Below are 22981 nucleotides of genomic sequence, written 5' to 3'. Positions count from 1 at the left end.
TTATTGCCTTAACACGGGCTTTTGTGTTACATACCTTTCTACCTTACCATTGAGTGTGTGGAGGATTGCAGGGCAAAGGAATTACTGTGCATTTCATAATAGTGGCTTCTGAACCTCCCATGATGCAGACCCAATGAGTCAAAAGATTGGAACTTTTAATAAGGTAGTTTTTTCTTAAGATCCCCCCCCCTCACCGAAATGCACAAATCCAAAAAGAATAAGTAAACCCTGTTTAACCGCCCTCTGGTGGCCTATAAATGATTATATGTTTTATGCATGTAAAGTTCTCCTTTTTCTGTGAGAGGCAATATAAGGAAGTAGTTAAGACTGGAGCTAGCTGGACTGCATGGGATACCAGCTCTGCCACCTGTTAGTGATAAAACTACCCAGTGACTTTACCTATCTGTGCCTCCGTTTCTTCATCTGTAAAGTGGGAATAATAATTGCAGCTTACCTTTGGGTTGTTAGGATGAGAAGAGTTCACATGTACAAAAGTCTTTGAATATTGCCAGGTACGTAGTAGTAGCAAACACCTGACATGGCTCTATTCGTAGTTAGTATTTACTCCTGTCCCTGTCTTGTGTGTGCGATGTGTGTTCACAAACTTTCTCACCAAGGCTGGGGACACAGAATGAAAGGCGGCTGTCAGTGGGGGAATAGACCTTTCCTTTTTTTTTTTTTTTTTTACTTTTTTTAAAAATTTTTTTTCTTTTTTTAACCTTTATTTATTTTTGAGACAGAGAGAGACAGAGCATGAACGGGGGAGGGGCAGAGAGAGAGGGAGACACAGAATCGGAAGCAGGCTCCAGGCTCTGGGCCATCAGCCCAGAGCCTGACGCGGGGCTCGAACTCACGGACCGCAAGATCGTGACCTGAGCTGAAGTCGGATGCTCAACCGACTGAGCCACCCAGGCGCCCCAGACCTTTCCTTTTCTGTTGGATCTTGAGCAGATGTGCACCTGACAAGAAAAATAAAGTGAGGAGAGTGAAAAACCACCAACATGGCTTTTGTCTCCACAGCTGAAAGAGTGAAACAAGAGAATCTGAACCTTGTCTGCATTCCCACCTCCTTTCAGGTATGTCCTGCTTTCCATTCTGCATCTTGGCACTTGGCTGCTGAATCTTCTGGGTCCCGAGGACATGGAGGTGTGGCTTTGGGTTGTGTACCAGGGTTGCTGTAGGTGGGGGAGCCAGGAGCAGGAGAGGAGTTTATTTTCTGAGGATTGCTCCTTGGAAGTGTGGCCTTAGACGCATTCACGTACTCACTCTGAATATTTGAGTGTATCCTGTGGCAGCACGGCGTAGTATATGCAGTTTTAAAACTCTTAGCTGGTTGGGTATTTGCTCTAGTATCTGGAAACGACATGCTTTTGTTGCTATTTAAAATTTTTTTTCAACTTTGCGTAATCTCCACGGAATGGATGAATGGAAGTGGGTGTTTGCTGGTTTTTTTATCTCCTTGCTCCCCAGTTCACAGGCAGCTTTCTCTCCTAATCCTCCAGTACAGTTACATTTTGGTGCAGCATTACTCAGTGTTTACAGAGTTGTGATTGTCCAAACTACAGCTGAACTGTGTCCTGTGCTGTGATTATTCTTCCTTAACCTCCTTGCTACTTTGTTTTCCTGCAAGTGAAGTAAATGTTGCCTTTGTTTTTTTCATTTGCTTGGTTATCTACGTGCACTTTACTAATTCAGGCCCAAGCTCTTACCCAGATGGGAAAATCTCACTTCTTTCTGGGTATTCCGCTCCATCCATCTCGTCTTGGCCGAGTCTCTGGGTCTTCGGGGTTGGTAACGTGTTACATAGCTTTGCAGTCAGGAACCTTCCTTCTCTTCTCCCCTTTTGGATCGCCCTGTTTCTTGGTCCTGTTTCTCCTCATTTCTCCCTCTGCTCCACCTCTTTTGTTTCCTTCAGTTTTGGTGAAGTACATCCTTTGGGAAGCTGTCTAAGTGTGTGGGATGCCAAGTTGTTGACAACTTTGGATGTCTGAAAATGTCTTTAAAAATTTTTGTTGTTTTAATTTTTATTTTACTTTTTTAGAGAGAGAGACAGAGGATATTAAGCAGGCTCCACACACAGCACGGAGCCAGATGCGGGGCTTAATCCTATGACCCTGGGGCGGTGATCTGAGCTGAAATCGAGAGAGGGATGGGATGCTCAACCCGGGGGCCCCTGAAAATGTCTTTATTCTAGCCTTTCTTGAAGTTGGTTATTTGGCTTAGAGAATCATATACTAGATCTTTTCTGAGGAAGTTTGAAGGCATTTCTCTATTGTGTCATTTTGCATTTGTTGTTAAAGGAGTTTGATGCCATTCTGATTCTTGATCCTTTGTATGAAACCGGTTTTTTACACTCTGAACCCTTATACCCTGATATTATCTTTTCCTTGTGTCCAGTGTTCTGACATTTCACCATACTGTGTCTTAGTGTGGGGTTCGTTTTCATCTATTCTTCTGGGCACTTGCTGGGACATTTCATTCTGCAAACTCATACTCTTTAATTTGGGGGAGGTTTTTTTTCTATCATTCCTTTAATTTTCTTGCCTCTGTTTTCTGTGTTTCTTTCTTTCTAGGATGTTTGTCTTATTCTTGGTGCTCGTGGCCTGTTTTGTCCTATTATCTTTTTAGTTTTGTCTTTTCTAACCCTTCTTTAAAAAAAAAAAAAAGTTTATTTATTTTTGAGAGGGGTGGGGAAGAGGGGGAGAGAGAGAGGGAGACACAGAATTTGAAGCAGGCTCCAGGTTCTGAGCTGTCAGCATGGATCCCGATGCCGGGCTCGAACCCATGAGCTACGAGATCATGACCTGAGCCAAAGTCGGATGTTTGACTGACTGTGCCACCCAGGCTCAGCCTAATGATTTTGTTTTAACCTGATTACATCTGTGAAGACCCTATGTCCGAATAAGGTCACAATCTGAAGTACTGGGAATTAGGACTCCAACCTGGTTTTTTTTTGTTTTTTTGTTTTTTTTTTTTTCAGGGGAACGCAGTTCGTCCCGTAACTCATGTTATGAGTGTGGGAAGCTCATGTTGTTTGTGACTCTGATTTCCCTGTGTATGCAGGGCCATACTCACAGGGGACCCGTGTGGAGTTCAGTCAAAGATGGGGAGAAGGGAGAGTTGTAGGACTTGCAGATGGGAGCAGGTCCTACCCCTATGGTTCCTGAGGTCAGTGTACAGAGTTCTCCATGTTGTGGACAGGGGTACGGACTGTTTAAAGCTAGGGCAGATCCTGGCCAACAGGCACATGAAAAGATGCTCAACGTCGCTCCTCATCAGGGAAATACAAATCAAAACCACACTCAGATATCACCTCACGCCAGTCAGAGTGGCCAAAATGAACAGATCAGGAGACTATAGATGCTGGAGAGGATGTGGAGAAACGGGAACCCTCTTGCACTGTTGGTGGGAATGCAAATTGCTGCAGCCACTCTGGAAAACAGTGTGGAGGTTCCTCAAAAAATTAAAAATAGACCTACCCTATGACCCAGCAATAGCACTGCTAGGAATTTACCCAAGGGATACAGGAGTACTGATGCATAGGGGCACTTGTACCCCAATGTTTATAGCAGCACTCTCAACAATAGCCAAATTATGGAAAGAGCCTAAATGTCCATCAACTGATGAATGGATAAAGAAATTGTGGTTTATATACACAATGGAGTACTACATGGCAATGAGAAAGAACGAAATATGGCTCTTTGTAGCAACGTGGATGGAACTGGAGAGTGTGATGCTAAGTGAAATAAGCCATACAGAGAAAGACAGATACCATATGTGTTCACTCTTATGTGGATCCTGAGAAACTTAACAGAAACCCACGGGGGAAGGGAAGGAAAAAAAAAAAAAGAGGTTAGAGTGGGAGAGAGCCAAAGCATAAGAGACTGTTAAAAACTGAGAACAAACTGAGGGTTGATGGGGGTGGGAGGGAGGGGAGGGTGGGTGATGGGTATTGAGGAGGACACCTGTTGGGATGAGCACTGGGTGTTGTATGGGAACCAATTTGACAATAAATTTCATATATTGAAAATAAATAAATAAATAAATAAATAAATAAATAAATAAATAATGCTTATTGTCTGGGAAGATGAGGGTCCCAGGGCTTGCAGAAGCCATACAACACTTACTCATGGGGCTCCTTTCATATGCTGGACTATTTGTTTATTTATTATTTATTTATTTTTTATGAATATAATTTATTGCCTAATTGGCTTACCTACAACACCCAGTGCATATCCCAACAAATGCCCTCCTCAGTGCCCATCACCCATTTTCCCCTCTCCCCTACCCCACCATCCACCCTCAGTTTGTTCTCTGTATTTAAGAGTCTCTTGTGGTTTGCCTCCCTCTCTCTCTGTTTGTAACTATTTTTTCCCTGTCCCCTCCCTCATGCCCTTCTGTTAAGTTTCTCAAGATCCACATATGAGGGAAAACAGTGATACCTGTCCTTCTCTGACTGACTTATTTCACTCAGCATAATACGCTCCAGTTCCATCCACGTTGCTGCAAATGACATGATTTCATTCTTTCTCATTGCCAAGTAGTATTCCATTGTATATATAAACCACATCTTCTTTATCCATTCATCAGTTGATGGACATTTAGGCTCTTTCCATAATTTAGCTATTGAGAGCGCTGCTATAAACACTGGGGTACCCGTGCCCCTAGGCATTATCACATGCTGGACTTTGGATGGGAACTGGGATGGGTGGCTGCTGGTGGTGGTGAGGAGGCAGAATTCAGTTGGACATGGTGATCACTGAGGATATGCGTAGTATCATAGGGATGTGAGGCTCCTATGCATGGGAGGTGTTAATCATCATCTCCAGTGCCCAGTGTGGTGCCTGGCTTTTAGGCACTCTGTACGTGTTTGTTGGATGAATTAATGCTACATTTACGTGGGTCATTATTTATAATTAAATGGTAGAGAAGTAGAGATAATGTGCCTTTTAGAGGAAGGAGAGCCTACTCCTTGCCCGGGGAATTGGGGAGGGCTTCCCGGGAAGGATGACATTTGAGTTGGTCACATGGGGCGGGAGTTTGGGAGAAGGTAGAGGAGGAATGCCAAGACCTCAAAGAACTCCTTTTAAAATTGTTATCGTTAGTAGCATGTTATTATATAAGATGACTTCAATTCCGTTTATAAATGGGCCTGTCCTCTCTGCTTCTTGTTCTTTTACCATTCTCTCTGTTTTCCTTTCCTTCTGATTCCCTTCTTAGTCCCTAGGTAAGAGAGGAAGGCAGGAGACTATTTCTGGTCTTCACTCTGTCCCTAACTTACCACTGTGACCTCTCTGGGCATCCATTTCTTCCTTAAAACAGGGGTTTGCACTAGGTAATTCCTAGAATGAACTCAGAATGATTGCTTATTTACCCAGCTATTGGCTCAAATGATGCTAACTGCTCTAGGGTGGCAAGAGTATGTAAAATGTGCTCTCTCATACTCTGATTATAATCTAGATGGACAAAAAAGACATCCTTATGGAACAGTTACACTGTCCAGTGTAGACCAGTTTCCTGATACCCAGTTTTTTTGTTATATATCTGAATGCAGTTTAGTATTTCTAAAGTACATAAGATGAATAGGAAATCATAGTACATCGCACAGTTTTATTTGCATGGTAGACTATCACATTGAACTCTGTGCAGTTTGTATCATTTTTCTAACACCATCTGTATTCAATATCTGTTGCTATGGAACCAATTACTCCCAAATTTAGCAACTTAACAGCAAACATTTATTATCTCATAGTTGCCAAGGGTCAGGAATCCGCAGTGGTTTAGCTAGGCGGTTCTGGCTTCGGTCTCTCATGAGGTTACAGTTAAGCTGTTGGCCAGGGCTGCGGTCATCTCAAGACTCAGCTGTGGTTCCAGGCTCAGTCATGTGGGTGTTGCAGGCCTTCATTCTTCACAGGCTGTTTGGGAGAGGCTCTGTTAGTGTCTCCAGGACATGGCAACCTTTTCCCCTGCCGTGTGTGATAAGAGAGGGGGCGGAGGGAGGAGGGAGAGATCTTGCTAGAGCATGCCACCCTTACCTACTCCCCGGCATTCTTTATAAACCAATCCCAGAAGTATCTGCATCGCTTCTGCTGTGTGCCATTGATCCCGCAGACCAACCCTGGGACTCTGTGGGCAGGGATTATCCAAAGGCATGAAGACCAAGAGGTGGGATGGTCATCTTAGAGGCTACCTTCCAGATTTTCCCGTTGTTCTTATGGCATCAGGGTCTGGAATTGGGATGGTTTCTCAGCGCTACTTTTGTAGAAATCTAGGAACTGAGAAATAATTCTGCAATACCATGTTTGTTGTTTTCTCCCTTCATTATGTATTTATTTTGAGAGACAGAGCAAGAGAGATCAGGGGAGGGGCAGAGAAGGGGAGAGAGAGAGAGAGAGAGAGAGAGAGAGAGAGAGAGAGAGAGAGAGAGAGAGAATCCCAAGAATCGATGCTGGGCTCAAACTCACAAACCGCGAGATTGACCAGGGCTGAAATTAAGAGTCAGACATTTAACCGACTGAGCCACCCAGGCTCCCCAGAATCATGGAGTTATTTTTGTTTTGAATTTGCTACTTTCAGTCAGTGTTTTATTTTAGCTTTTTATATGGAAATTTTCATACCTCAAAAAGGATAAAGAACCACATAATGAACTTTCATGTGCCCATCACCCAGTTTTAGTAATCACCAATTCATGGCCAATTTTTTTAATCTGTACCCCATTCTCTTCTACCTTGGCTATTTTTTTTAAGTTTATTTTTGAGAGAGAGAGAGTTGTATGTGTGCGTGCAGGCAGAACAGGGGCAGAGAGAAAGGGAAAGAAACAATCCTAAGCAGGCTCCATGCTGTCAGCATAAAGCCCAGTGTAGGGCTCGATCCCATGAACCACGGGTTCAGGGTTTAAATTTCCCCTTATTTGTCTTATTGTTTAAAAATATTTTTTTATAGTTTGTTTGATTAGGATCCCAACAAGGCCCATATATTGCAAATTCCAGGATCTTTTTGGTTTGACTCTTAGGATTTTGGGTTTGAAGATTGACATTGGTCATTTCATCCATCCCAAGAAAACTTGTCAAGGGTCATGTGGCTGGTTCATTTAAGATTAGAGTTGAGACCTTCTGATTCTTAATCTCAGGTGCTTTTCATTTTAAACAAAATATTTTTAAGACATGCCTTTGGGAGAAAGTTTTTTTTATCCTTTGGTCCCTCTGCTTATGGTAAGCAATGACATGAATACAGATCCTTATCACTTGGATTTGGGTGGTCATACTTGAAGATTCAAGGTGTATTTATTCCAGCTATAAATCCCACTCAGGGCCATGTGGTAGCAGTAATCACTGCTCTCTTGTTTTTGGTCAGCCTCTTTGAAAGGTTATTATGAGGCACGTCTATAAAGTAAATCCCAGGTCTTTCCCAGTGTGGTGTTCTCCATTTGCTGAGCTCTTCACTTAGTCATTCTGGTCATCCTGCCTTTAATATACTCTGCGGAGTGGATATATTCTTTGGCTTATTTTTTAGTTTTAAACATTTTTTTAAGTTTATTTATTTTGAGAGAGAGCAGACACACATGTGCATGCAAGTGGGTGCGGAGCAGAGAGAATCCCAAGCGGGCTCTGAGCTTTGAGCGCAGAGACCGACATGGGGCTTGATCGCAGTAACTGTGTGAGATCATGACCTGATCTGAAATCAAGAGTCAAATGCTTAACTGACTGAGATGCCCAGACACCCCTTTTGCTTATTTTTATTCAACATTATAGCCTGGAAATCACTCTATCCATTCAGTTCCTTTTTTAGGAAGTTTTTTGTTTTTTGTTTTTTGTTTTTTGTTTTTTTTTTAATACTGTATTACCATAAGCTTTAGGAGTCCATGGCATTGTCTTTTTTTAAACTTCTTTATGTTTTAGAGTGTGAGTGGGGTAGGGGGTAGAGGGGTGGAGAGAGAGAGAGAGAGGGTGGGAGGGAAGGAGGGAGAGGGAGAATCTTAGCAGTGTCCACACTCAGCGTGGAGCCACATGCGGGGCTTGATCCTATGACACTGGGATCATGACCTGAGCCGAAATCAAGAGTTGGATGCTCGACCAACCCAGCCACCGGGTGCCCCCATGGCATTGTCTTAAATAGCAGATCACGGAGGAGGAACTCTTAGTCTGGCACTGGCGATCTTCACTGTATGCTGTTTGCCTTCTTCTGGCTCCCGGGATGAATTAACTTAGTTTTGCCATTCATAAAGCTGTGTCTCCTACTCTTAGTGGGCACAGTTGGGTTTGGGAGAGAGCCTTGGTTGGGACTCCGTGTCTGACACTTAAATCCAAAAGAATGCTGAGAATCTTTGCCACGTGCTCAGAGTAAATGATTGTGGGTGCTTTTTCTTGTCCTCCATAGGCCCGTCAGCTCATCTTGCAGTATGGCTTAACTCTCAGTGACCTGGACCGACACCCAGAGGTAAGAGAGTTGGGCTGCTTTGTCTTTCGGTCTCCTTTTTTTAGGCTGTCCCTTGTTCATGGACTCGATATCTTGTTGAGTCTTGGAGAAAGGTCAGTGAGTCATGCTAGATTTTCTCCTGGGAATTTGAATGTTAAATCTGGCTGAGGTCACTAGAGGAGAGGTTGTTAGTTTCCAGTACATTCCCTGTGGTTAACCCTGAGGGCTCAGTATGAGTGTGGTGAGGGGGGACTGGACGAACCCTGGGTGGATCCAGGGCTTCCTGTGGTCCTGGTACAGAAGTGTAAGAGCCCGTGGAGCTTACCACTAAGTGGAGGTAAGAAATAATCTTCTGAGGCAGCCACGGACATTTGAAAACAGATTACAGTTAGGTGTTATGTTACAGCAAAGGTGGTTAAACACAGAGGAGACTGAGTTGATGAGAGTGAGCAGCATACTCACAGTTAGCATTTACTGAGCCCTGCCTGTGCACCAGGTATGGGTGCTAAGCGCTAGTAGTCTTGAGGGTGCATACCATCATTATCCCATTTTACAGATGTGAAAAAGACACAGAGGACAAGCCATTTGCCAGAGCCACGCCTTTTGTAACTGGTAGAGAGCTTGAATGTGAATTCGGATGCTTCTGGCTCTGGAGCAGTGCTCCTTAGGAGGGTTTTGTGGGGAGAGGTAAAGTTTGAGCAGAGCTTGAAGGCGAGGTGGCCAGGGCAGGAGACGGCGTTCCGGAGAGGAGTAGATGGGAGCCACGGGAGCAACTCCAGGCCAGCCCGTGGCATACGTGGACGGTGCCCAGGCTGGCTGGGGTGGCAGGGACTGAGTGAGTAGAATATGTTGGCGCACAGTAGAAGTGGTTGGATCGGGAGAGTGGGGAGGGGTTATGGCAGCTCGCAAACCAAACTGCAGAGTGGGACTCGATGGTCTACTAACCTGTGTCGTCCTGGTACCTGTGGGCCTCCGAGGGCTTAGTAGGAACCATGGGAAGGGCTTGTTGGGGGATTTCTGTGGGCAGAGCAGGGCACCGTGTGAATTCGCGTTCCACACTGTGAGGAGAGCGGTGTGGCCGAAGGCGGACCTGCAGCTCCTACAAAGAAGGCTGCAGACTTCCAGGCCCCAGAGAGTCGCCTTGGTGTGGCCTGGCCCTCGGATCCGCGCGGGGCAGGGAGAAGCGGTGCAGGCTGTCTCTTCAGACCAAGGGCAGGATCTGTGAAAGGGTGGGAGCACGGTGCCGCTGAAGCTCTGTACGCTCTCCGCCTGTGCCAGACCAAGCAACTTGAACTGATTTGTACCCTGAGGGTTTTTTGTACTGGTCTTTTAAATAACCATGCTTAACACTCCCACCTTGTTCATGCAGAGGTCAGTAGTGAAGAGAAGTACATAGCTTCCTTGATTTTACATTTCAAAAGATAAATGAACCCATTTTGCCCGTGACTGCTCTTGGGGTTGGTGGTGGAATTTCCTAATGGTGGCAGTGGACAAGCCCTGACAGGTGCTTTGGGGGGGCTCACAGTGGGGGTGCCTCAGTAGTGTCCAGTTGCGGATCATGTCCAATGTGTGTCAGCTTTATAACTATACATTGGGTTTTCCGTGTCTGCTTGAAACTGTCTTTCTTTTTGCCACACTAGTATGGAGACTTCTGAGTCAGCGTTTCTCAGCCTTTTTTCTGTTGCCCCCCCCAGTGAAGTTTTAAGTTTCTTTAAAGATGTTTTATTTATTTTTGAGAGAGAGACAGAGTGCGAGCCAGGGGAGGGGCAGAGAGAGGGAGACACAATCCGAAGCAGGCTCCAGGCTATGAGCTGTCAGCACAGAGCCCAACATGGGGGCTCGAACCCATGAACCCCAGGATCATGACCTGAGTCAAAGTTGGATGCTTAACCGACTGAGCCCCCCAGCCCCCCCCCCCCCCCCCCCCCCCGCCATGAAATTTTAATGCCACAGATGTACTGTGTATCTTTTTTTTCTACTTGGGGGTGATGTCACCCATGTTGGGGTTGTGTGCTCTCAAATAATTCTAGCTCATCCACAGAGAAGCCCATCAATAAGAAAAGGGAGTGAAATGTCATGGGTAAAAGCGGGACCCAGTGTGGTTTCCAGGCCTCCTGTTTGTTTCCTGGTGACCCTAGTGGACTAGCTTAACCTCTCAGAGCCTCAGTTTCTTGACTGGTTAATGGGAACAACTAAAACTAGCTAATAGGGCTGCTAAAGCTCGGATGAGCTATTCCTTGTCCAAGCTTTGCACAGAGCCTCACCTCCCAAGGCTTTTAGTAGTTTCTTTGTCTTTCCTTCCTTCCCCCAATGCAGATCGACCTCGCAATTGATGGTGCTGACGAGGTAGATGCTGATCTCAATCTCATCAAGGGCGGCGGGTAAGTGTTGTGGGGACTTTCTTGCTGAAGAGTATCTGCCAGTTCATCCTGAGCAAAGCAAAGCAAATTGGAGGACGGAATAAACAAATTGCCACTGTAATGTATGCCAGCTTGTCTTCGTACTAAGAAGTTGATGGCCTTTGGCTGTAGAGCCGGCTTGGCATTTCTAGTCGTGAGTAGCAGTCTGGTGACTAGGAACCTGGGCCTCTTCGGTGAGGTTATTCATCTTAATGGATTCTCTGTATCTACATTCTTCTGCTGATTCAGGTTTTAAAAACTGTACAAATTAAGCCAAATATATTGTTGGGGCTAGATTATTAGGTCTGTGGGCAGGGGAGTGTGTGATCTTTGTTTTAAAGCTTCTCTTAAGCTCTGTGAGTGCTTGGTTATATATTTATTCATTCATTTGGAAAGCATTTCTTGGGTGTTTTTTTGTTTTGTATTGTTTGTTTTTTAAGATTATTTTGAGAGAGTGCGTGAGCGAGCACTAGTGGGGGAGGGGCAGAGAGGGGAACAGAGGATCTGAAGTGGGCTCTGTGGTGACAGCAGAGAGCCCAACATGGGTCTTGAACCCACCAACCTTGAGATCGTGACCTTAGCCAAAGTCAGACGCTCAACTGACTGAGCCACCCAGGCACCCCTGGGTGTTTCTTCAGTGTTGATTTGGAGGGAAGGAAATGGTGAGTGGAAGAAGGTGAAGGCCTGTTCTGCCAGTTCTCATAATCAAGCAGACTGTGGGGTGACACAGAATATGTTTAATATTTCACCGTGCTCTCTCTGCTTCATCACTCCCAAATGGCAGATAGTGGACAAGACAGGTTGTTCAAAGCTCGTCCTTCTCAAGTTATAGACCCTTCCATTCATGCCATGCTCAGATTCAGATGACTTTTCCCTGAGCACAGATGCATCTTAGATGGGATTGTGCCTGGCCTGAGTGGGAACCATTTCTCCCAGACACAGGCAGGCTTGTGTTTTCATAGTGCATTTCTTAGCTTGGGCTGCCTTAACAAAATGCCATAGACTGAGTGGCTTCAACAACAGACATCTTTCGACAGTTCTGGAGACTCTGGCATGTTGTTGGCTGCCTTGTCATAGTGCCCTCACAGGGTGGAGAGAGAACCAGTGAGCTCTCTGGTGTCTCTTACAAGGACACTAATCCTGTCAGACCCAGGGCCCCACCTTTATGACCACATTTAACCATAATTACTTCCTTAGGGGCCCCATCTTCCAAGTACACATCGGGATTTAGGGCTTCAATATATGAAATTTGAGGGGGACACAGTTCAGTTCGTCGCACAGCATGATGGAGTTGGGATCTTCCTTTAAGAATCGAAAATTAAGTGTCTCATTAAGTGGATTTGGGTTTGTTGTATCTGACATTAGTTTTCAAATTGAGTTTGTGTCCTACCTTGTGTTCATTTGCCTTTTCCCATCCCCAGAGGCTGCCTGACCCAGGAGAAAATTGTGGCTGGCTATGCCAGTCGCTTCATCGTGATTGCCGACTTCAGGTACCTTGTTCAGTGTTCTGAGCTGTCCACTGAGGAGGTAGATCAGACCCCAGGCCTCATCCCCATTTTATGGAGGAGGAAATAGAGAACTGGAAGGACTGTGTGACTTTCTGAGGCTTGATGGCTAGGACTTAGGGCCGTGTCTTGGATTTTGTTTTGTTTTCATGCTGAAGGTAGATACTGCTGTGTTACGTGTGGTTGGAAGGAGGAGGAAACAGCTTAACCGCTTGTCACTCTTGTGACAGGAGCACGTCCTCATGTACTACTCATTTGATCCTTGCAGGGAGCCTCAGAGGAAGGACAGGCCCTGCCCACGGGCAGTGACTCAGCACGCCCTGCTTCCTCTGGGCTCACACGTGACTTGTGTTGTGCCTCGCCTTTGACCAGGCTCTCAGATTCTCCTTCAAGGAATCTGATAGAAGGCGCTTATGCTGAGCATGTTCATTAACAAGAAAATTGTATGTACTTACAAGATATTATAGCTGTAGAAAGAATATAAGTAATAAATACCTGTGTAATAATCACAAGCCAGTCATAACCACTTTTAACATTTTTGTCATATTTACTTCAAATACCTCATTTTTTAAATAGTAAAATATAGCTAATATATTTGAAGCCCTGTGTTCTTGTCTCTGTTGACCTCTCTTGTCCTCTCATTGTGTCTGAATTCGGTTTTTATCTGTGTCATTGAGCTTATTTATATTTATTGTACTTTTTACTTTCTTTTCAGAAAAGATTCAAAGAACCTTGGGGATCAGTGGCACAAGGGAATCCCCATTGAGGTCATCCCAATGGCCTATGTCCCAGTGAGCCGAGCTGTGACCCAGAAGTTTGGGGGCGTGATTGAACTTCGGATGGCCGTCAACAAGGCAGTAAGTGGCCAGGGAGGTTTCTCAAGGGCATTTCAGGCTCTCAGTGTGGGGTCCTTTTTGCTTCTGTTAGGACCTCTGTGCCTAGCGTGGGTAGTCAGCTTTTATTTATCTATTTTTAATCAGGTTATTGGTTTATTTTTAGAGTACTGGCTTTACCAGTTTCTATATTCAAACTCGTGTAGAGAAGACTACATTTAATGCGGTGCATATCCCCTGTACAAGTCGGGGAGTGATTCTTTCTGTCTGTCCTTTGGGGTCTGACGATCCTCAGGTGATCTGACCTTTGTACCTGCGGCCTGGACCATCGTGATTAACAGTGGCTAAAGATGGGCTTTGGGAAGCCCTCCACACCGGGCAGCAAGTATTTTAGGTTTCATAGTGTCATTTTCTTTTTATCCTCTTACTTCATTCTGTTATTAAATGTGACAAGAAGTTGAGTTTCTTGGGGGATATGAACTCCTCTCTAGGAATATGCTTCAGAAACTTAGTCCAAAATGTTTCTCTTCAGCTTTTAGAGTGGGCTACATAGAACTTTTTTTTTTTCTCTTACACTTAAATAACCGAACAAGCAAAAGTGATAGCCCAAAAAATGAACTGTAATTATTGACATAACTGTATAACAAGTTTGAAAGATACAGAAAACAAATTCTCTGTGACTCTTCTGTGATGAATTTTTATATTGGTGTGGTTTTTTTTCCTGGTGTTTTTGTGATGTTTTAAAAATCAGTCCCCCCACCCCCCAAAAAAAATCAGTCCCTATTCCTAGTGGTTGTACAGAGCTCTGAGCGTGGTTCCCTTTGTAGCTGAAGAGCCTGGAGGAGACTGTGGGAGGTCCTCTGTCGTGGCTGCCGTCACTCCAGACAAGAGCCCCAGCCTCCTGCCTTCGTGGGGGCTCTTCACGGAACTCCCACCCCTCTTCCTCCCATCGACAGGGAGGCCTAGTTTCCTTGCCTGTGACTGTAGGGTTCTGTCAACATTTGTGGTCCCAGATGCCTTCTAGTGCCCAAAGCTGTGGAGGAATTTTAGATTAAGTAACTAAAACGACCCCCTGTTCTGAATAATAGTAATTCACGGTAGCCGCGCTTTCTGTTTTCATGGAGGTAAGTTTTATTTAATTATAAGGGAAAAGGAATTTATGGAATTAAGTAATTATAGTAAACATAAAGAGGAAGAGAAGGACAAAGAAGGGTTAATACATCAAATCAGGTACTCACAACATGCAGCCTTCTGGCCGGGGAAGCGCAGTGAACAGCCCGGTTGGAGTCCCGGTTGAGGGTCCTGGGCAGAGCGTCCTCCCCTCGGGTGAGGCTTCCAACTAACTATTGCCACCAGGGCAGTAGAAATACCATCCATGTGTGATCTACACATTAAGTTTGTCTAAGTGCAGTCCTGAGCAAGCTGGGTTTTTTTTCTCTTGTCATATCTCACGATCTTAGGAGCCTGGGCATTTGTTTGCTCTTCTTCCCTCCCAGATCCACCAGGGGACCAGCCAGGTCTGGCTTCAGGAGGCATGGGAGGCTTATAAATCCCTCTTGGCATCAGGAACAGAAGGGCCAATTCTGATCCAGAGGCCAGATACAGAACACAAGCCAGCTAAGCCCCCCATGATTACGTATGTGCGGCTCTGGACAGAAATGCATGACAAGTCACACAAACAAGTTCTATGCCGAACATCCCCTGGGTTTTTTTGACCCCAGAACCCATTTCTGCTTCCTGTTTTGGTGGGAGCGCCTGCTTGGGGAAGCCATGGGTACGATAACACTGCCTTATTTTGCATTACCCGGCGCTTAATGTGAAGCGGTGAGAATGTTGCATCCTGTTGATAGTCTGTTGCTGTAGTTTTTCATTCTAACAATAGTTGAGAATTATTGAACCCTTACTGTGAGCCCTCATTGCGGTAAATGCTTACCCATATGGTTTATACATAAGCTGCCTTATAAAGTATGTATCATTATTCCCTTTTTGTAGTTGAGGAATCTGAGGCTCACAGAAGTTGATGGCTCTTCTGAGCCTCCTCTATGCCTCTGCAGCTCTCATTCCAGAGCTTCTGCTCATTACTTCTTCATGGCACTGCCTTCTAGAAAGCATGAGGTGGGGGTACTGGTTGGAGCGGGTTCATTAAGATACTTGTATCTGGGCATCACCTTCACTTACCTGCCCACCTATATCTATATCCTTGGTAAATATGGAAAATTACCTTCTAGGGTCCCGTCGTGACGGATAATGGAAATTTTATCCTGGATTGGAAGTTTGATCGGGTGCATAAATGGAGTGAAGTGAACACAGCTATCAAAATGATCCCAGGTAACATGAGTGGTGTTTATCGAGCATAGACACCCAAGCGCTTCGTGACTGTCCCCCACCTCTGGCTATAGGAGGCACGAATGGTGTGGGGTTTGTAAGACTTGGTTGAAAAGAATTTCCTTTGTACCATGCTTGGAGTTTCTGACTTCACACCTTTGCTGCCCCCAGGAATAGTTCTCGCTTACCTAGCAGCTTTGTTGGTTGTGCATTTCACAACCCATTCCAACTGGGATTGGCCTGGAGCTGATGGAGTGTCAGAGGGGGGTTGGCTTGAAATAACCACACCCCCTCTGGATAGAGCCTTCCCTTCCAGAAGCTTAACTGTAGCCTCTGATTTTTTGTGGGCTCTCTTCTTAAGCAGTGGGGAAAAATGACACCATTCACCCATACTCATTAATTACATACCACAGGCCAGGTGCTGTGCTGCATGTTACAGGGAATGCTCCCATTTCTAGAATATGACTCTTTCTCAAGGAAAGTTCATGTATACCTGGTTTGGAAAGCGGTGTGTGGCTGTGTAGAAGCCATGCCTACGGATAAGATAGAATGTGCTACATTTGCTGGAGAAATACCAGGAGTCTAGAGTGCACATGGGTTGATTCCTTTGGAGAATGTGGGAAAGTTCCATGGGAGAGAGGTGGCTTTTGACCTCTGCCTTAGCGTAATCTAGACACTGCACGAAGTGTTTACAAACCCTCCAGTTGGCTGAGATAGTTAGAGAGGAGGCCAGGGATCAGGGAAGGTTCAACGACTTGCCTAAGGGCTGCAGTGCCAAGAGGGGAGCCCTGAGTTGTTTTCCTCTAGACCCTGAAGCTTTAGTCCTTACTTCCTCAAGTGCCAGGTTGAAGAGGGGCATCTGTGACATGAACACTGGGGTGGGAGAGCCTCTACTGCTTGTAGCAGGGATCTGGGGCCCTGGGTAAGTAAGGCTGGGTGGGCAGTGTAGAAGGTAGTCATGTCCCCAGGCCAGAGGAGTATTGAAGGCCCGGGCGAGGGGATCAGATGGAGGAAGCAGATGTGAGAAATACCAATCATACGGTATTGAGAGACTAAGATTCTGACTGGGAATATTCCATGGCATAGCATATTTTTGGGCCAGAACTGGCTAATGGGGCAGGTAAGGTCAGTTTAGCAGATTGTAGGGGCTAGGATTAGATCCAGGAGCAGGCTGCCTGGATAAGGTTCCTAACCCAGCCTCACTCTGGCAGTGTGACCTTTGTGCAGTTAGTTAACGTCTCTGTGACTCATTTCTTCCTCTGTAAAAGAAGCTAATATTAGTGCCTACTTCATAGGATTGTTGGATTAAATGAGTTAAAATGGTGCCTAGCACATAAGGGAGGGAGTGTTTGTTGAATGAATAAATCCCCAGGAAGAAAGGATAGTATTGTCACCATTAATTAAACATCCTAGATTTTAAGTTATCCATGCTATTTGGGAATGAAAATGGTGTGAATAAAAGCCATGTAATAAGGAGCTAAGTATTCTTACTGGAGTCTGTGGTTTTAGACTATCTTTAAGCAGATTTATTAAGCAAAAAAGATGAATTGAATTATGCTTATTCTCACTTAGTGTTCTCATTTAATGGAAGAAGTAATGAGCCGAGAGAGCAAGAGGAAAAGACGATGTAGAGGTCACTAGTCACTGTTAGTAAAATGGGAGCGTTTGCCCCTGATGATAATGCAGATAGACCCAGGGGGCGGTGTAGGAAGCTGCTCACTAGTGTGGGCATTGTGCCCCTGCAGGTGGATTTCTTGCAGTGCCCGCTAGGTAGCTCTGTTGCTCCTGCTCAGACCTTTCTTGGCTTACTGAGACCTGGAGCTGTCGTTCGTGAGGAAGTTTCTCCGATATTTGCCCTCTGCCTCATTAAGTAGAAGCTACAGCCTGGAGAAGTTCAGAATCTCAGTAGAAACTTAAACCAAAGAAAATGAGGAAAGAGAGGCTAGATGTTAAATTATTCAGTACGATGCCACCAGAAGCATCGATGTGGCTTGTTGCCTCCTCCCATTCTCTCCCCTTTTCCTCATCTGGTCTGTTACTGCTGGACTAAAAGCCAGGGAAGGGAAGAGGGCAGGTTTCCCTGTCTGCCCCTACCGCCCTGCCCTTGCCCGTGCGTGTGTGTGTGTGTGTGTGTGTGTGTGAGTGAGGACACTCAGAGGACAGCTGGACTGGTGCTTGGCTGCTCACTCGCTCTGTTGGCTGTTCCATTGGGTTCCACCCAGAGCACAGAGCTCTATAGAAGGGTCACAGCTCACGGGTTCTTGCCCCTGTGCTCACAGTGAGCCACCTCTGCCCTTTCTGCCACTGGGGCATGGTCAGTAACCCGAGCAAAGGTGCTCTGAGATCAGACCAACTCCTGTCCTTCCTCTCTACTCTTTCTTCGAAGCCTTTTCTGAACCTGGTTTGACTTTCTCTTGGCTCAGGAGGAAGCTGTCACCTCGTATTGCAGAATTGTTGGGTCTTACGTGGCCACTTTGCTTCCTTTGGGAGGCTTCAGTCGGGTTGGTGCAGGGCCGTGCCAGCGACCTCTAGGTTTTGGCAGCTTTTTCTTCTGTTTGATGGCTTTTCATCACCGATAGATGATTTTGTTTCTTTATGTATTGGGGGACTTCTTGCGAAATTTTAATTTTAAAATTCGTTTCATTTTACATTGTTCAACGTTACAAGAGTAAACAGTGAAAAGTCCCTTCCTTCTTTCCCTCCATCTTTTCCTGTCAGATGGTGCCAAATTGCCCTCCATGGATTGCACCAATTTACCCTTCTAACAATTTTCCCTACACACTCATTCATCAAACTTTATTTTCCCGATAGTTGAACAGTTTTATTCATTGTGGCATGTATGTATATATGTAAATATTTTTGGTAAATGTTGCATACATTTAATTCGCATCACGGAATAGTATTCCATCGTATTTCTGTGTGTGAAAAAAAGTGTTTGTCTGGAGATTCTATTCTTGATGAGCATTCGTGTGTTTCTGGTTTTAGGCTATTAGAAAAAGTGCTGCTGTGAACATTCTTATACGTGTCTTTTGATGACCATGTGTGTGCCTAACAATTGCATATATACCTAGGAGTAGAATTGCTAGATTGTTAGGTATGAATACGTTCAGCTTTAGAAGATGTACTAACAGGTGTTTTCCAAAATGATTTTGCCAATTTCCTCCCACTGTCAGTGAGTGGAAGTGTCTTTGCATTCTAGTCAAATTTCATTATATTCATTCTGGTGAATATTTGCATTCTCTTTTCACTAATTAGTTTGAGCATCATTTTTTATGTCCACTGGCCATTTTATATAGCTTCTTTTGTAACGTACCTCGTTAAGTCTTTTGCCCGTTTTTCTACTAGGTTGTCTGTCTTATTGATTGGGAGAACTGTCTACATATTGATGCGGGTCTTTTGTTGGCTATATGCATTGCAAATGTCTTCTTGAACTCTGGGGGAGACTTCTAAGGCCGATAGTGTGATCGAAAATAACTGGGAGTGTAAATAGCCAAAGCAGTGTTGAGAAAGAACAAGGCTGAAGATATTCCAGATTTTAAGCTATATACTACAAAGCTGTAGTAATCAAAATGGTATGATACTGCCACAAAAATAGACACATCAATCAATGGAACAGAATAGAAAGTCTAGAAATAAACCCACGCGTCTATGGTCAATTAACCTACGACAAAGGAGGCAAGAATATACAATGGGAGAAACCGTGTCTTCAGTAAATGGTGTTGGGAAAACTGTGCGGCTACATGCAAAAGAATGAAACTGGATCACTTTCTTACACCATACACAAAAATAAACTCAAAGTGGGTTAAGGACGCCTGAAGCCATGAAACTCCTAAAAGAAAACATAGGCAGTGATCTCTTGGACATTGGCTTTAGCAACATTTTTTTCTGGATCTTTCTCCCCAGGCAAGGGAAAGAATAGCAAAACTAAACTATTGGGACTACATCAAAATGAAAAGCTTTTGCACAGTGAAAGAAACCATCAGCAAAATGAAAAGGCAGCTTACTTGATGGGAGAACATATTTGCAAATGATGTATCCAGTAAGGAGTTAATTTCCAAAATATATAAAGAACTCTTACAACTCAACACAAAAAACTAGCACTCTGATTAAAACGGGGCAGAAGATCTGACTAGACATTTTCCCAAAGAAGACACACAGATGGCTAACAATCACCATGAAAAGATGCTCAGCATCACTCATCATCACGGAAATGCAGATCAAAACCACAAAGAGCTATCGCTTTACTCCTGTCAGAATGGCTAGAATCAAAAGGATAAGAAATAACATGTTAAAAAAACACAAATGTTGGCGAGGATGTGGAGAAAAGGGAACCCTCATGCAAGATATATGCACCCATGTTTACTGCAGCATTATTTACAGTAGCCAAGATAGGGAGCAACCTAAGTGTCCATTGAGAGATGAATGCATAAAGATTTGGTGTATATGTGCAATAGAATGTTACTCAGCCATAAAAAAGAAAGCGATCTTGCCATTTACAACAATGTGGATGAGCCTAGAGGTATTCTACGAAGTGAAATAGTCATAGAAAGACAAATACCATATTTCACTTACATGGAGGATCTATAAAACAAATGAACAAACAGAAAACAAACAAACAGAAACAGACCAATGGTTGCCAGAGACGAGGCATAGGGGAATAGGCAAAATAGCTGAAGGGGATTAAGAAGTCTAAACAGTTATAACATAAAGAAGGCACAGGGATGAAAAATACAGGGTAGAAAATATAGTCAATGATATTGTAATAACTTTATGTGGTGACAGATGGAAACTACACTTAACCGTGGTGAGCATTGTGTAATGTACAGAATTGTTGAGTCACTATATTGTGTACCTGAAACTAACCTAGCATTATATGTCAACTATACTGCAATTAAAAAAAATAACAAGTGGGAGTGGAGGTTACTTAGTCAATGGAAGGCCTCTCTGAAGAGAAGACTTGTCATCTGATGCCTGAAGGACAAGAGAAGCACCATTCCCTTGAAGTGCTCAAAGACGACTAGTTCAACAAACAATAGCATGAGCAGAGGCCCTGAGGTAGGTAAAAAGTTGGCACATTTGGGTAGACAAAGACGGCAGGGGAGAAAGGGATTGTAAGAGGAAATGAAAATGATCAGAATCTCTTCACTGTTCTGGGAAGGAAAGACTTCAGACCTGTCATTTGTCCAGTGCTGCTAATGGTAGTTGCCCTTACCGACCCTACTGTCCTTGACTCTTCATGCCTTGGGGAGCTGAAACTTAATGCTTATTTTCATCCTTCATCCTGCAGGCGTGGTGGACACAGGCCTTTTCATTAACATGGCTGAGAGAGTCTACTTCGGGATGCAGGACGGCTCTGTGAACATGAGGGAGAAGCCTTTCTGTTGACCGTGCAGGAGCGAACTGTGTTCACCTTGAGCCCCCGGCCCACAGCTGAAGTGAACATGCCTCTCCAGGAGCCTTTGCCTTAATGTCTCGGTGCCAGATAGACAGCTGGCAGGGTGGGGGTTGGGGGGTTAAATCCAGTCTTCTGAAGTATTGTTATTTAATGTCTTTTTAAAAAGAGAAATATAAACCTATATATTTTTACTATTAAAAATACTGTTTTTTTTAATAAAGTAGAACTTGATTTCATGTTTTATATGAAACATTTACCAAAAAAAAAAAAAAAAGGGGAACTGTCTTTTAAACTTTTAACTTGAGCCTGCTGGTTAAGCATCTGAATATTGGGTTTGCTGAGAAACGTAAATCAAAACTTTTCTTTAAACTGGTGAAATGAAGGGCCCAGCCAGCAGTGATTCCCTGATGCCTTACTGGAAACATTAGAGTTTACTTTTCTACCACGCTGTCTTGCCTTTAGTTTTTGTTGTGATCACGTACAATACTTAGGTACATATTTTAAGGTGAGGTTTACAGAAGTCTGGCGAGTGGAGCAGTGTGGTGTAGAGTGACTCAGAGTGTAAACCGTCAGGGAGAAAATGTGGTTCTTTTGCTAAGACCTGGGGGTTCCTTCAGACCCCTGTTGTGGGAAGCAGTTGGCCAGAAACACTTGCCAGTCCTGCCAAAGCACTGCTGTGAAATGTGAAATACTTTTAAGTACTTGTCTTTTTGTTATTGTTTCTCTTCCTTTATTATTACTTGCATGGGGCGTCAGAAACTGTCATCTCCTCGGACTGTTTGAGGGTTGAAATAAAACAGTGTGGTGCCACTTTGACTCTTTGTCTTTACTGTTTGCAGTCATTTTGAAGTAAAATCGGGATCAGTTTGGCTCCCCAGCGTACATTGGGTTTTTGATAAGGGGTGGAATTAACTCGAGAAATCTTGAGCCAAAAAGACCAGATTGATAGTTCCTGTATTTCTGAGAGAGCTCGATGTCAACTTTATTCCATAGACCTTTGTCAAACGCTGTTTTCTTTGTTAATGGAAGATAACTCAGCTGAACAGAAGTCGCAGATTATCCCCAAGCGTTCTGGTAGTCAGACCATTAGTCATAGAAGCTGACAAGCATTAAGCAGGTTACCCATATTCCCTCTTTATTTTCCTCGCCAGTATTCAGACTGTGTGTGCCCAGTGAGCAGTGAACTGCCAGAAAGCCTCACAGACAGGGAGAGGGAAGGCCACGATCCCCTCGGTGGTAATTCTGATGGGACTGAGGAATGCAGCTTGCTAGGTGTTTATGCCCACGGCCTTTGGCTCCCCTGGGCCGACCTCGCTCCAGACTCGGAATAGTCCTCTCCCTCAGCCTGCCCTCCATTCTGAAGCTTGGATTGTAACTACCAAGCTTGCTGGCTGGCCTCTCAGTTCCTGCTAAACCAGGTAGCACAATGAAAGTTAACAGAACCAGCATTAAAGAGGCTCTTTTCCTTGCCGACTTCCTTCTCTTTTTCTTTGCTCTTAAGGTGCTGTTTATTTATTTTTTAGATTTATTTTATTTTTTTTTAAGAGAGCGCAAGTTGGGGAGGCGGGCAGAGGGAGAGAGAGAGTCCCAAGCAGCCTCCACACTCAGCATGGAGCCCCGAGCGGGGCCTAATCCTACGACCCTGGGGCCATGGCCTGAGCTGAAATCAAGAGTCAGGGGCTCAACCTACTGAGCCACCCAGGTGCCCCAGGATGCTCTTTACAAATGGTTGCCTCATACTTGCTAAGGAAACCTATCGTTAGGAGTGCTTTAGTTTTCTTCAAGCCTGCTCTGGACTAGATGATGAATTTTGTACAAAATGGGCATCAGATCTTAGCTGAGAAAACTTGATAGAACCAGTTTTTGAAATCCTTTAAAGCTCTTGTGGCATGGGTTAAATTCAGGGATAAAGATAAAGTTAAACTGGGTGTCTGAAAGCCACCTGCATGCTCCACATCCCGTGGACATTTTCAGTGGGTTTCAGGGCCGTTCGCACCTGTGGCCAGACTGCAGCTCCAGCGAGTTACTGTGAGGTTCTCCTCTTGAAATAAACAAAACATCCGCCGTGCTTTAGGCACACATATAGCACTTTGTTCTAGAGGTGAATTT

General features: G+C 44.5%; 1 protein-coding gene across 4 annotated transcripts in view; it reads left to right on the top strand.

The window, feature by feature from the left end:
* RPIA (ribose 5-phosphate isomerase A) overlaps nt 1–21688 on the top strand; it is a 75271-nt gene extending 53583 nt beyond the window's left edge. For 3 of the 4 annotated variants that reach the window (XM_078444694.2, XM_081795237.1, XM_060655580.3), the window contains 7 exons: nt 1021–1076; nt 8377–8436; nt 10732–10796; nt 12236–12304; nt 13035–13176; nt 15381–15480; nt 20765–21688. In XM_078444694.2, the coding sequence (XP_078300820.2) occupies nt 1021–1076; nt 8377–8436; nt 10732–10796; nt 12236–12304; nt 13035–13176; nt 15381–15480; nt 20765–20862 (590 nt within the window). In that variant the 3' untranslated portion in view covers nt 20863–21688. The remainder of the gene's footprint in view (nt 1–1020; nt 1077–8376; nt 8437–10731; nt 10797–12235; nt 12305–13034; nt 13177–15380; nt 15481–20764) is intronic. The other variant, XM_078444695.2, reaches the window with a different exon arrangement.
* The last annotated feature ends 1293 nt before the right edge of the window (nt 21689–22981 follow it).

Source organism: Panthera onca, chromosome A3 (assembly GCF_046562875.1).
Source record: "Panthera onca isolate mPanOnc1 chromosome A3, mPanOnc1 haplotype 2, whole genome shotgun sequence".
In the NCBI taxonomy this organism is placed as follows: domain Eukaryota; kingdom Metazoa; phylum Chordata; class Mammalia; order Carnivora; family Felidae; genus Panthera; species Panthera onca.
This window is presented reverse-complemented; position numbering and strand designations above follow the sequence as displayed.